Genomic DNA, 14,786 nt, shown 5'->3' with positions numbered 1-14,786 from the left:
CTCTGTGTTCAATTACAATGAGCCCAGGGGGTGAGGGGACAGGGCCTCCCTTCCTCGCCGTTCTAAACCCAGGCCTACATGTAGCCTGGTGCTCAGCAAGTATCCATGATGGGCGCTTGGGTGAGCACATTAGTGAATAAATAATTCACTAATGTGAATTAGTAGCCTGCATTTCTCCTGCGTGTTTTCTCAAGAACACCAAATAGCATTTGCCACGCTTCCCTTTTTGCATTGGCTGTTGGGAAGCTCGTCTGCTTCCCACATCTGCGACGCCACCACCGCAAGCCTGTAAGCCAACATGCGTGTTTGTCTCTGAACCGGGTTCCACTGATGTACTCACTCTTACTTCTCTGTTTTCTTTTGCTATTTTTAAGTTACTCTCCCATACCGGATTTCATGTGTCCTTGTGAGACACTTTTCATAAACATCCTTGCGGAAATTAAATAAATTAAGCAGGCCGTCTTGAATTTCCAGCCTTCAGAGAAGAAGAATGCCCTCTCCAACGCCGTGCTCTGTCTTCAGAGCAATAAGCCACCTCTAGGTTACCTGCTTTCCGCTGTCCAAAGCCCTATGGGAGTCATGTTTCTGTGACTGGGACGGTGGGTGACGTGCTAGTTCCTTCCCATCAGGTGGTTAGGCGGTGGTGGAGGTGGTGTTCTAGAAAAAAATGCAGGTGAAAGGCAGACAGGACGTGTTTTCCCTGCTCTGACCATGGCCCGTGGTTACTAGGGAAGGGAGGTGGCGACCCAGGTCAACGTGAGCAGGTGCAGTGGGTGAGGGGACAGGGACAGGATGCCTGGAGTGCCAGGGAGGCATTAGTGCGAGAGGAATCAGGTGTGAGAGGAGTCGGGTGCCGGGTTGTGATTGGAGAGGCGAGAACAGCCCCCGAATCCAGGAAGGGCACCTGCTTCCGTGGGACGATCCTCGGAGAGGGACGCCCCACCCTGCCTGTGTTTGCCTTGCTCTGTGTGTTCAGCCCGCAGGCTCCGGAGGAGGGAGCAGAGGGCGCGGAGCCCGGCTCAGTGGACGGCCCAGCGCGGCGCAGCGGCAGCCGGAGACGAGGCACCCCGAGCAGGAGCAGCCCCAGGGGACACAGGGCACTGCCGACACGCCCGCCAGGGGCCCGACAGGTAACGGCTTCCCGATCAGGCTCGTTGTTTGTGGCACGTGGCGAAATATGGAAGGTGGGCATCAGAGAGGATGGACTGTGACCCCAGCTCTGCCACCGATTCGCGGTGTGGACTTGGGTACGAGTGGGCCTCAGTTTCACCGTCTGTGAAATGGATCCACAGACAGCCTTACCTAAGTGGGTTATAGAAGGAAACATGGCAACGTAGGCCGCGGCGGGTGGAAGCAGCAGAAAGAGCTCCAGTTGGCGTGGACCCGTTGAGAGCCATTGCAAGTGTGAGACGTGGGGTAAAACACCAGCAGATGCAGGGGCGCCCCGGTGGCTCAGTGGTTGAGCGCCTGCCTTGGACCAGGGCGTGGCCCCGGGGTCGAGTCCCACGTCGGGCTCCCTGCATGGAGCCTGCTTCTCCCTCTGCCTGTCTCTGTCGCTCTGTCTCTCTCTGTGTCTCTCATGAATAACATTTTTTTCAAAAAATCAGCAGATGCAGGGGCATGCTATGTGGTGTAGGGACCACCGTCAGGACAAGAGTCCCCCGTAGCAGAGCTGACTGCGAGTCAGTGCCAAAGGGCATGGTCCAAGGCAGTGGAGGAGACAGGGAGCGAGACTCCTTGCTGAATCTGGCTCTTTCGTCTTGTTTGACGTTCAAAACCATCCTTCGAGGTAGGTGCTGGATTCAAATCCGAGCTGCAGGACTCCAGAGGTTGGCATCGCCCTCTGAGATTCCTTCTGCCTCGAAGAGTCAAGGTGATTAGAGGGTGGGTGCCCTGGGGCCAGATGCCACCGGCTGGCTGGGTGCCCTGGGGCGGGTTGCTTCACCTCTCTGAGCTTCATTTCCTCGTCTGCAAAATGAGCCCGATCGTAGCGTCCAGATCCAAGCATACTTTGTGAGGGTTGAGACTAATGCGTGGGACACCCGTGCGCTTGATCAATACTAGCTCTTATTTCTACTGTCATCATCGTCTCTGTTTTACGATTCTGGAGACGAGGCGGGGCAGGAACTCCTTCTGGGTCTCACAGAATGGAACTGAGAGCCCATCAGTTCAGGATTTGAGTGACGTGAGCGAGGAACGCACAGGAGTGCAGAATTTAAGAGACACCAAGAAACCCAGTCGTCAAGATAAATTATACATATTTTCTTGAGGGGGGCAGGTGGGGAGCCGGGGGGAGAGGGAGAGGGAATCTTCAGCAGACTCCACACCCAGTGTGTAGCCCGACATGGGACTCGATCTCACAACCCTGAGATCAGGACCTGAGCCGAAATCAATAGTTGGATGCTTAACCGACTGAGCCGCCCAAGATAAATTAGATTTTAGTCACTAAGTAAAAATTAGCAATATTTAAAAATTGAAAATTAATGCTGAAACATCCACAATGAACAAAATCACATGTTAAGTAAAGATAGGATCAGTAACAGCGTGATTGTGTTTTTTAAGATACTGTGTTAAAGGGCACCTGGGTGTCTCAGTGGTTGAGCATCTGCCTTTGGCTCAGGGCATGATCCCGGGGTCCTGGGATCAAGTCCCCCATCGGGCTCCCCACAGAGAGCCTGCTTCTCCCTCTGCCTGTGTCTCTGCCTCACTCTGTGTGTCTCTCATGAATAAATAAATAAAATCTGTTTTAAAAATCTAAATAAAATGTTGCGTTAAAATATATTATTCATCTTGAAAGCTTGAGCTTTCTGGCACCCCCACCCCCTTAAATTTTACACGAGGGGCAAGTGCCTGGCTTACCCAGCATCTGTGGGGACCTGCTGGGACACCACTGGCTTCAGGCCTGGGGTACAGATGTCCTGCTTTGCCCCTAAACAAGCCAAGAGAGGGACGCACTAAAGACATTTTCTATTTAAGGGGGATTGAGGGTAACAAGCCAGAGTCCCGAGTCGTGGAGGATTCTGTTTTGCCCCAGATTTCTTAAACTCAGGAATGGCTGGTTGTCTTTCTACCACGAAGGCATGTGCTTCTGCAGAGCGAGCGGCCGGTGAGAGCCCAGCCTGGCTGGTTTCCCAGGACAGCAGATGCTCGCAGAGAGGGATGGGCCCGGCAGGCCCAGGGAGGGTCGGGGATCCGCTCCACACGGGCTCATGCGACCTGCTGGCGTGACACATTTGCTGATTGTCGCACTGTTGACAGCTTCTCTCACCTCTGCCCCACACTGGGAATAGTTTAGGATGTGCCAGCCTGAGTCCCTGGAACCACATCCGACTCCATCTCTGCCTCCTTACAGCTCTCTGATCTAGGGGGACGAGAGTTCCTCTTCTTCATGCATTTAACCATCAACGCCAATTAAAGACAAGCAGGACAAGCAAGGCACCTGTCCTCATGGGGTTTGCATTCTGGAGGTGAGGGGACTGCATCACTGAGCCTCAGTTTCTTTATCTGTGCAATAGGAGAATAATGGGGCGCTGTCAGGAAAAATAGGGGCAATGCAACCATAGCTCCTAGCCCCAGGGCCAGGACTACGGTGAAGCAAACAAGGCACCTGGGGGCAAAATCCAGTGGGGAGGGGACGCTCATTCCCAAGTGCAGATTCTGGACCTGCCCAGACCTGAGAGGAATGCCTCCCCCTCGCATTTTGTACCTGGATGCCTCTCTGGCCTTACCCTAATCCTGACCCCGCCTGGCGCAGAGTCAGCCTTCAGATAGTGCCACCTGCTACCCTATTAGCATAAAGACATTTACTGTAACACTAAGAGCAGGATGGGAAGCTCTAAGCCTTCTAGACACATGACCGTTGGTACAAATGTAACCGAGCGTTCCAACAGCAAGACCTCAATGACCAAGCTTTCCTGAAATGCCAACGTGATTTTGATAAAGGCACCTCGTCCCCCCTGGGCCCACCCAGTCCTGTACTAGGGTGTGAGGCTTGGGGAGCACAGTGAAGGGCGGGTTTCAGTCCTCACATGCCCCCTTGTGCAGGAGGCAACCTGTACCACCGCACATGGCGGCCCTCAGAGTATCTTACCACTCCCAGTACCGCGCTGGAGGACGCAGGCAGATGCAGGATCATGGGACCTGGTGGGGCTGGGCTGGTCTCTTTACTCATTTTGACCCTGCCTTTGGAATTGGGGGGCAGAGGGCTTGTCCTGCCGGGTGTGCCAGATGGCTCTGTTGGCTTTGCCCTCAGCTGGGTGGTGAGGAGAAGCCACAGTTTGCCCACATTCCATCGCATCGGTCAAAGGTGTTTCTGCTTACTTGGTGACTAATTCTGTCACCATTCCACGATTCGAGAACCTCCCCCTTCTGTTTGACAGTCATTTAGCTCCTTGCTGGCAAGGCAGCTTCAGAAGTGCTTTCTCCAGGGCAGCTTGCCTCTTGCCTGGTGTTTAATCCATTCCCTGGAGGAGAGCTTGTTGGTAACCGCTAACTGCAAGGAGGCCACATGAACACCAGTCCTTGGTGTAAAAGAGGAGGAGTTCGAGGGCAGCTTCCGGGGTAACTAAGTCACCCACGGATCAGAACACCGAGCTAATGGGGTCATAACATTAATAAGAGAAATAAATAGCTTTGGGAAGGAAAAGGAACGTTTTCTCACCTGACTCCTGCCATGCCCTTGTGCTAAATCTTTGCACAAAGATGATTGCATTCCTCCCAAAGTGTGCATTGACTTTAGATCAGACCACACTCCTTGACAAGTTGTGATTTTAATTTCTTATTGCACAGATCTGCAATATTTTATATTCTAAGTTGTATTACATTATATATAAACAAAAAATAAAATAAAAGCATAAGTTACCTGGCAGAGGACATAGTAAAAGGTAGGAAATAGAAAGTTGAGGGGCGCCTGGGCGGCTCGGTCGGTTACGTGGTGGACTCTTGGTTTCGGCGCAGGTCGGGATCTCAGGGTCGCGAGTTGGAGCCCCACGCTGGGCCCCATGCTCAGCACCGTGTCTGCTTGAGACTCTTTCTCCCTCTCGCTCTGCCCCTCCCCTTGCTTGCTTGCTTTCTCTCTCTAAATAAAATAAGTACATAAGACCTTAAGAAAATGGAAAGTTGAGAGTTTGAACCAAGGTGCCAGGGGCTAAAGCCTGAGTTATGGACTCAGCAGCAGACAATCTGTATTAGTCAGCTCATGCCGCCACAACAAAAATGCCATAGACTGGGTGACTTAACAGATACTTATTTTCTCACAGTTCTGGAGCCTAGAAGTCCGTGATGAAGGTCTTGGCAGACTCTGATTCTGGTGGGACCTCCCTTCCTGGCTTTCCGGCTCTGCTGCCCTCTTGTGTGTCCTCACGTGGTAGAGAATGAGCTCTCCCAGTGACTCCTCCTCCAGAGACACTAATCCTATAAGACCGGGGCCCCACCCCACTAACCTCCTCTAACCTGGATTACTTCCTTAGAGATTTTTATCTCCAAATGCAGACTCAGTAGGAGTTAGGATTCTCTTCACTATGAGAGTTTGGAGGAGGGATCCCTGGGTGGCGCAGCGGTTTGGCGCCTGCCTTTGGCCCAGGGTGTGATCCTGGAGACCCGGGATCGAATCCCACATCAGGCTCCCGGTGCATGGAGCCTGCTTCTCCCTCTGCCTATGTCTCTGCCTCTCTCTCTCTCTGTGACTATCATAAATAAATAAAAAAAATAAAAATTAAAAAAAAAAGAAAAAAAAGAGAGTTTGGAGGAGGAAGTAGTTCAGTAGTTCAGGTAAGGAACATAGGCTCCCTGCATGCAGGCTCTGCATCTGTAAAATGGGATAATATCAATACGTGACTCGTGGAGTTCTTGTGAGGATGTGATATGTCAAAATAAGAAAGCACTCAGAGCAATATCCAGCAATGAGTCAACTCTGTAGAAATACTAGGTATCAGGGACGCCTGGATGGCCAGCGGTTGAGCGTCTGCCTTCGGCTCAGGTCATGATCCCGGGGCCCTGGGATAGCATCAGGCTTATTGCAGGGAGCCTGCTTCTTCCTCTGCCTCTCTCCGTGTGTCTCTCATGAATAAATAAATTTAAAAATCTTAAAAAAAAAGAAATGCTAAGTATTATTATTATGAAGGTACAGCACATTTTATTTGGCCTTTATAACAAGGTCTAATCCTTAGTCCTTGACTGCTGTACACCAGCCACTGGGCTAAGCACCGTGTGGACTGCATTATTTTTATCAGCACATGAGAGCGTTGAGGATGAACCTGTCAGGATCTTTCCTCTACCCTCATCCTTACAGGCCAGGAGCTGAAGCAAATGCAGACGGCTGGTGGGAGCCAGGACGTGAACCCAGGACAGAGTTTACTCTGTGTCACAACCAGGGACTAGTTCCTGCAGCCAGCTCCTCAGAAATGTAGGTCACTAGGGGATGCTACACCGTAAGCATGGGGAGGACACTATGAGTCCGGCCCCTAGAGCAGGGTCCCTCAACCTCCAGACTGGGGGCCGTCCTGTGGAGTGCAGGGTGTTCAGCAGCGTCCCTGGTCTCCACTCGCTGGGTGCCAGGAGCAGCGCCCCTGAGCTGTGACCATCAGGAATGTCTCCTGGAGGGCAATGCAGCCCCCTGCTCTAGAAACACTGCTCTCAAGTTATTGTAAGAAACAAAGAGAAGCATATTTCTAAAGAGAACAGATATTGGCCGGGGGGAGAGATAGAGAGAGAGAGAGAGAGAGATCGTGAGTGGGGCAGAAGGAGAGGGAGAGAGAGAATCTTAAGCAGACTCCACCGCTCAGTGCACAGCAGGACACGGGACTCGATCTCACAAGCCCGAGATCATGGCCGGAGCCCAAATCAAGAGTTGGACACTTAATTCACTGAGCCACCCAGGCGCCCCAAGAAAACATTTTGCTATAATAATGTAAGTCATCGACAAATACCACAAGATCCAAAATAGTTAATGTATAGTCCTAGAGAATTAGGGTGTACCGCTCTCTCTCCCACTTGTCGGGCGCTGGCTCCATGCCGGGCACACATCTCCCTCATTGAACCTTCCCCGCAGAACAGTGATGAGCAAGGGCTGCTGGGCAAGTGCCACAGCCTCTCTGTCCTCAGGTTCTCATCAGAAAATTGAGCGTCTAACCCAGAGGGCTGTTGCAGGGACCAGGGGAAGTCGAGGCACGCAGATCAGGAGTGTGCGGCCCAGAGACAACCCTCCAAGCCTGTTCGTCGTCATCATTAGGAGCACTGGGGTTTGCCACAAGAAAAATGCATCCCGAGGGCCCAGTGCCTTGCCCAGAGCCTGGAGTGAGGCCTTTTTCTCAGGGGCAGGTGGGGGCGCCCAGACAAGCAGGAGAGAGAGATTGCTCCCAACTCCGGCAACCCTCTCCCTCTTCCCGTGGGGCCTGTGGCTGGAGCACCCACTCCCAGGGAAGGACAGCCGGAGACCCAGGTTCCCCTGCGTTCGCAGGCTGGGAGAACAGAGGACCCACAGAGTGCCCTGGCAGGGTTGGGGAGGTCGTCAGATGCCTGGGCTGAGGATGCTTTGTGGGGCCTGAAGGCGAGGCCCTTCCTCCATCTGAGAATCTCGTGTTCTGTGTGTCGGGGTAGGCGGCATCTGGGGGAGGTCCCTGGCCTTGGGTGGGGGGCTCGTGCACCCCTAAAATATCCACAACAGCCACCCTGGCTGCCACAGAAATCGCTGGAGATCTTGCAAGTGTACGGGTGCCCTGGACCCCACCCTGGAGAATCTAAGGGATCCAGTCCAGCGGGGGCCCAGGCACAGGGATTTTAAATCCACCCCCCCTCCCCCTTCTCCTGCGTCCACTGACTGCGGCCTCCGGGACAGGGCCGGAAGTGGAGAAGTCAAAGGACTTTCTATCTGAACCACCCCCTCGCAGAGGCTTGACCCTGTGTTCTCAAAATGCTAAGGCCTCAAACATGAGTCTAATTTCAAAAACAGGACGCCCCGCCATATGGCGTGGCTGGTGTTTAATGTCAGGATAGGTCATTAAAAATAAAACAACTAACACCATTGGTTCGCGAAAGAAAGGGCATCACCTTCAAACTTTGTTGTTGTTTTTCAAAATAAAAACTGGCTCTTTCAGATGAATACTGCTTCCTTGATGAAAATCTGATCCGATTAATTTTTCTCGTTTGTTGGACACCAGAAAAAACTCCATCACAGACAAGAAGTATTGTCTGAACCATCCTGAGATTCAGTTTTGCCATCCGTCAACTAGGGGTGAAGAGGCCCTGCTGCCCAGGGTCCCTGAGCTGGGTCCTAGGGAGATCAGCTCGTCCCCGTGTGCCCGGGGCTTTCCTGGTTTTAGCATGAAAGTCCTGCACCCCGAGCACCTTCTTTCCCAGGACAGCTGGGACGGATGCTCACCATCCCGGGGTCTTCCACATACGCCTGACCATGAGACTCCCCTGTGCATTTACTAAAAACACAGATCCAGGGCTCCACCCCGGCTTTTCGGTGGAAGAATGTTGGGAATCAGAGGTGGTGCCAAGTTCCTCAGCTGCTTCCCACTCTCAGGGAGCTTTGGGGGAAGCTGCTTGAAAATCTGCATGGGAATAAGGATGACACCCCTAATCATGGCTACCACTTGCTTTTTTTGTTTTGTTTTGGTATGGTTTAAAGATTTTTTTTATTTCTTCATGAGAGACACAGAGAGAGAGGCAGAGAGAGACACAGGCAGGGGGAGATGCAGGGCTCGATCCCAGGACCGCGGGATCACGACCTGAGCTAAAGGTAGACACTCCACCATTGAGCCACCCAGGTGCCCCATGGCTATCACCTGTACGGTGCCCACCATGTGCCTGGCCTTCTTCCCGGCACCTTGCACGTAGTAATTCATTTAATTCTTGCAATGACCTCTTAAAGGGGGGGGGGGTGCTATTGTCATCTCCATTTTACAGAAGAGGAAACTGAGGCCCACTGAGGCTCGGTACCTTGCCCAGGGTCACTCACATCCTTGTCCTAATCGCCACGTGGCTCTCCACCCAGAGTGTTCAGCACTGGGCCCACACATGGCTAGCTCTCCCTCCCCAGCAGATGTGATTATCAGGATTATTTTCTTAGCTGTACCATCACGTGGGCATGGGAGGACTTGCCACGCTCGTGCCCACTTCTAACAGAAGATGTAAATGCTAAATGTGAAATCGCTCCCCTGGATTTCCCCAAACATTCTGACCTCGCCCTGTAGACCCAACGTACTCATTTCTGCTGATACTGACAATGGCCAATAGGTGGCAGGAACCTTTTGTTCTTGTCTCGCCGTAAATCCTGCTCTTCACAAAACCTGAAGGAGGAAGAGCAGGACCGATTTCACAACACCTATGTTACACCTGCTGGCGGGAAGCAATCCTAACTGAATCCAGGTTGTCCCTGCGAACAACGGGCAAATGCAGGGTCTTTCTTTCCATCCACTTGGCCCTGAGTTCGCCAAGAGGCTACGTCAAATGTGCAACATTCAGAAAAACAGAGCCCTGGCCTCACACTTCTTGCAGCCCAAAGATTTTTCATGACCTCAAACATTTTTTTTAGGTAGCCCCCAAATTTCACTGAATCTGAACTGAATAAGGAGAGCTTGAAAAGTTTGCAGACCCCTTGGTGACTCCTTTTTCATTTTGTAGACAGCTGGATTCAGGTGGTGACGTAATCTCCCATGGGTCTTATCCTGGTGCGTGACCTTGGTCAAGGCATTTAACCTACTAACCTCAGTTTCCTCGTCTGTAACACTGTAAGAAAGATACTCCTGCCTTGCTGATTTGCTGCAAATCAATGAGTTTACTATAAGTAAAACCCTTTGGACAGTTTGTCAACTCACGGTACACCCTCAGCAATTATGTTGTTGTTGTCACGATGTTGTCCATCACTGTGGTTGGTAGAGTTGTCATCATTATTTTTACCTAGAGTATTTGGTAAAAATCCTGGTCAATTGGGGATCCCTGGGTGGCTCAGGGGTTTGGCGCCTGCCTTTGGCCCAGGGCACGATCCTGGAGTCCTGGGATCGAGTCCCACGTCGGGCTCCTGGCATGGAGCCTGCTTCTCCCTCCTCCTGTGTCTCTGCCTCTCTCTCTCTCTCTGTCTATCATAAATAAATAAATCTTTAAAAAAAAAAATCCTGGCCAGTCTTACTATGGCAACACTCTGTGCTGCCTTGATCCCCTTATTGGCAAACTAGGTGTATATTACTCAGGGTGATCTCTTGATAAACTTTCTGGAAAGGGCCAGTTAGTGAATATCTTAGGCTTTTTAGACCATATAGTCTCTGTGGAAACTATGTGGCTCTGCCTTGGTAGCGTGTGAGCAGCCCCATGCAGATAGGACATGAATGAATGGGCCTGGCTATCTTTCATTTTCTTCTACTTACAGGTTACATTTGGATTTCGTGTAATTTTCCTGTGTCACAATCTACGATTCCTCTTCTGATTGTTTCCCCCAACTCTTCATACACGTAAAGCCCGTGCTTAGCTCGCTGGCCACACTAATAGAGGCGACAGGCTGGATTTGTCCTACAGCTGCTGTTTGCACACCCCCGGGCTGTTGATGATTCCATGTTATATTCATAATGCCCCGTTTATAGATGGAAGTGGTGGTCTATAGTAAGCACACATGTCATGGATTTTATAAATAAGAACAATGGCAAAGTAACTAGTGTCTGGTATGTTTTAGGAAGTGCTCGGCTTTATTACCTGGTACGATTAGAAACCATATAAAATCCCCAGATTCTGTTATCTATCAAATTTCCCCCAACGGAGCCAGGTGGTGAGATCTATGACTCTTTTTTGGCCTCTGAAATTTCTGATGACCCAGGGCATGAAACCTCATACTGTGGGCCAGAAGCCCATGGGAATCCTTGGAGGAGCATTGGCTGCTTTCAACCAGAAATCGAACGTCCTAGGTTTTATTCTGAAAGCTTCCAAAGCTGATGAGCCTGTGGCTCATCAAACATCCATTATGTGTGTGTGTAAAAAAGAAACTTTTAGGTCTCAGGGCAGCAGGTGTCTGGAGTGTCTGAGAGAGCCCTCCTTCTGGGACCAGGCGTCCTCTGGGTCAGCCCCTGACTCTGCCATTTTCTGGCTGTCTCCCCTGGGTGCGTTTTGGGGACTTCATTCTTTCCTTTCAAAGGGGAGGTGAGGGATCCCTGGGTGGCGCAGCGGTTTGGCGCCTGCCTTTGGCCCAGGGCGCGATCCTGGAGACCCGGGGTCGAATCCCACGTCGGGCTCCCGGTGCATGGAGCCTGCTTCTCCCTCTGCCTGTGTCTCTGCCTCTCTCTCTCTCTCTCTCTCTCTCTTTCTGTGACTATCATAAATAAAAAGAAATAAAAATTAAAAAAAAAATCAAAGGGGAGGTGATAATATGCAGAACATTCCAGTAGTTAGGAGCCTGGGCAGCCTGTGTTTGAATCTTGCCTCTGCCATCATTAACTGGGTGACCTTTGGAAAGTAATTCAACCTCCGCTTCCTCCTATCCAGAAAGATGGTGAGAACACCCATTCCACGGGGGTGCTGCAGGGATCAGCTGAACAATACAGGGAGCGTGCTTGGGAAACAGTGCTGGGAACTGCGAATGTGCTAGATAATGGTTGACTTTCATCATTATCAATAAAACAAGGCTCTTAAGAGGCTTAGTAATGCCGTGGGCACCTGCCTAGCTCAGGGCCTGCTGGGTGAGGGCTAGTTTTGAATGATTATTTCCTCCCTCCACCCCACAACTAATAATCAGCACCTGATAAATGCAAACAGCACAGTGAGAACAGAAGATACAAAGATAAAGATAGTTCCTGGCCTCATGATGCTTACAATGTACTGGGGAAGGGACACAGAAGCTAAACGTTGTGTTTTGCCTTCCCGGTCTGCATCAATTGTTACTTCGTCCCAGAACCACCCTACCTAGCATGGCTGCCTCCTGCCCCCACTACCCTGGCCCCTGTTACGTTACCAATTTACTTTTGTTCATTGCATTGAACCCTATGTGTGTGGGCTTAATGAGCACCTAGATATTCCTAATAAGGAGCCAGACATTGTTCCTACTGTTTTATAAGCCTTACTCATTGAGTCCCCGTAGCAGGCCTGGGAGGCACAGAGAGCCTAGTTAACTCATGCAAGGACACACAGCAAGGAGAAGCAGAGAGAAGGGTCAAGGTCAGGTTGTCTTGCTCCAAGCTCTGTGTTCCTAACCACTGCACCATGCTGCCTTGAACTATCAGAAATGGCCTGACTTATGGGTTTATTGTCCTTTTATTGTCTACCCACCAGACTTTCAGTCTGTGAAGTCCTGTTGAACACACAGCCGCAACGCTCATGCCTGGCACGGCATGAGGTACAGAGTTGGTACTCAGTACCTATTTGTTGAATCAACAAATGAATGAAAACACAGCCAAATAAATATATAATTACAAGTAGCACTAAGTGCCATGAAAAATAAAAACTAACCAACCAACCAACCAAAAAACCAAAAAAAAAAAAAAGAAGAAGAAGAAAAGAAAAGAAGGAAGGAAGGGGAAAAAAAAAGCCATTGCTATGAAGGATTTTAAAAAGGGATCTAATTTGGTTTGATGATCACAGAATACTAAATATTATAAATATTATATTGATTATCCTCATTCTAAAGTCTCCTTGTTACAATAGCTGGGCAGGAGGGAAGGAAACGTTATCTATACTGAATATACCTTTCATGATGATAAATATTTCCTCTTAGCAGTTTGAAATCTGGGGCTGCATTTGACTTAAATTCTGCTGAATATATGAGTCCCAAATCTTTTTTCATCCCCCAAATATATATTAGCAATTGACCTAACTTGGGCTTGTGGCAATTACACCCACAGTAACTAGTCAGCTCTCTACACTTGACTTCATAAGCGGGAATAAGACTTCTGTTTGTCTTGGGGTTTAATTTCTCTCTCTCTTTTTCTCAATTACAGGAACAATGGGTAACGAAATGAGTGTCCCAAAAAGAGTTGAAGACCAAGAGAATGAATCAGAGACAGACGCTAACAAGGTAGTATAGTTATGGCCACTGGGTCATTAGCTACTAGTAGCTAGATTTGGCGATGACAGCAGGATCAATGGCCTGTTCGGTGCTAATCACACATTCATTACTGATGATGCACTGCTGTTCCCGTGGACTGTTCAGTTGCATTCAAACCTCCAGAATCCATCCAGGAGCTCATTAAAGATGCAAACACTAAGGCCCCCCCTCCCAAGACTTACTGAACCCAAAATTACAAGGCTGGGAGCCTGTGCAACCTATGTCTTTAAGGAACTCCAAGGTGCATCATATAGGGCCAGTTTGGTACCTGCTGTCAGGTGCTTCTCCGCTGTGGGTGATTTTTGCCTGCCTCCACCAGCGGACACTTGGCTAGAGACATTTTTTATTGGTCACAGCTCAGGGCTACCTATCTAGCCAGTGAAGTCCAGAGATGCTACTAATCAGAGCACAGGGCAGCCCCCCACAACAGAGGATGGCCTGGCCCCCAATGTCACTAGTGCTGAGGATGGGAAACCCAATTTAGGTCAGTAGCTTGCAGCGTTGGCTACTTTGGGATCATCTGGGGGATTAAAATATTGTTGCCAGAATAGCACCCTAGATTGATTAAATCAGAATCTGAAAAAAAAAAAAAAAATCAGAATCTGTGTGTGGGAGTGAGGGCAGTCATCTGCATTTTCAGTGTAGCCAAGCTGGGGAACTATGAGTTCAGGAACCCTTATTTTAGGAGACTGCTCTGGAGGGCAGAGGCCGAGGACACCCAAACGCTGCTCTTTAGATCTTCTATGACCAAGTGGCAGAAAGCCTACATTTCTACCATCCAATGCTTCTGAAATCGACCCCATTTAAGACTGGGAAGCCCAGTTAAACATGGAAACTTCTGTAGGAGGCAGATAATACCTACGGACCAATATGGATCATATCATTGGAGAATTCCAGCTCAGAACAGAAGGCTGGAGGTGAAGCAATGGGCTCTAGCGCCTGCATAGTGGGTGCCAAGCCCAACGGCTGAGCCCACCATCGGGCAGCTTTGCAAACTCCCATGGCCTGGCCCCACCTGACAGCAACCGAAACACAGCCTCTAGCTGGGGGCTCAGGCATCAGAGGTCCCTCAAGCTCCCAAGCGCCTTCTCCTAGGCTGGGAAACTTGGGCCTCCAGGGGCTCGGGTGGTGACATAAGTAAAGGAAGCAGGCTGGGTGGGGTCCTCAGGGGACGGGAGACCAAGGGTCCATTTGCAGATGGCTGGCTCTGGCCAACAGGTACCAACCATCCAGATGTTCCCAGTCTTGTTTCTCATTAGCAGCTGGAGACCAGTGTTCATGAAATCTCCTGCTTTTCAAATATTGGCAACCGATTCCCAGAGAGACCTGAAAACAAAAACTCTGTGAGCCAAATAAATCCGATTGGCACGCCCAGGATGGCCCCCCAGGGATGGCAGGGGTGAGCTCGGGACCAAATGGTCACATAGGTTCGACGTTTCCTTGTGGTAATTGCTTGGGAGGGTTAATGACAGATTCAAGAATGCAGGCTGATTTTTAAACAATTATCAAAACGTAAAGAAAGGAAAAGTCTTCTGTGCTCCTCCCACCCCCACCCAGGAGTCCCACCTGCAGGAGCTGCCATTCAGATTTGAGTTTTCTCTCCGTGCCCCTATTAACATATATTACACCACTGATAGGATTAGCAAAATACGATACCCCGCGCAGCGTACTTAGCACATAATCAATATTCAATTAGTGTCAACTATCGGTGATATAATGTAGATGGTCTTATTACTAAAATAGCATTAGGTAACATATG

General features: G+C 50.1%; 1 protein-coding gene across 5 annotated transcripts in view; it reads left to right on the top strand.

Moving 5' to 3' along the window:
- The first annotated feature begins 761 nt into the window (after nucleotides 1–761).
- Nucleotides 762–14,786, top strand: part of BCAS1 (brain enriched myelin associated protein 1) — a 97,652-nt gene continuing 83,627 nt past the window's right edge. For 2 of the 5 annotated variants that reach the window (XM_077873614.1, XM_077873613.1), the window contains exons 1-2: nucleotides 943–1,130; nucleotides 12,921–12,997. In XM_077873614.1, coding sequence (XP_077729740.1) covers nucleotides 12,926–12,997 — 72 coding nt within the window. In that variant the 5' untranslated portion in view covers nucleotides 943–1,130; nucleotides 12,921–12,925. Of the gene's footprint in view, nucleotides 1,131–12,920; nucleotides 12,998–14,786 lie in introns of all 5 variants that reach the window. The other 3 variants (XM_077873615.1, XM_077873618.1, XM_077873617.1) reach the window with 3 other exon arrangements.

This window comes from Canis aureus, chromosome 26, assembly GCF_053574225.1.
Source record: "Canis aureus isolate CA01 chromosome 26, VMU_Caureus_v.1.0, whole genome shotgun sequence".
NCBI classification, from domain to species: Eukaryota; Metazoa; Chordata; class Mammalia; order Carnivora; family Canidae; genus Canis; species Canis aureus.
The sequence above is the reverse complement of the archived record's forward strand: the minus strand, read 5'-3'. Positions and strand labels throughout refer to the sequence as shown.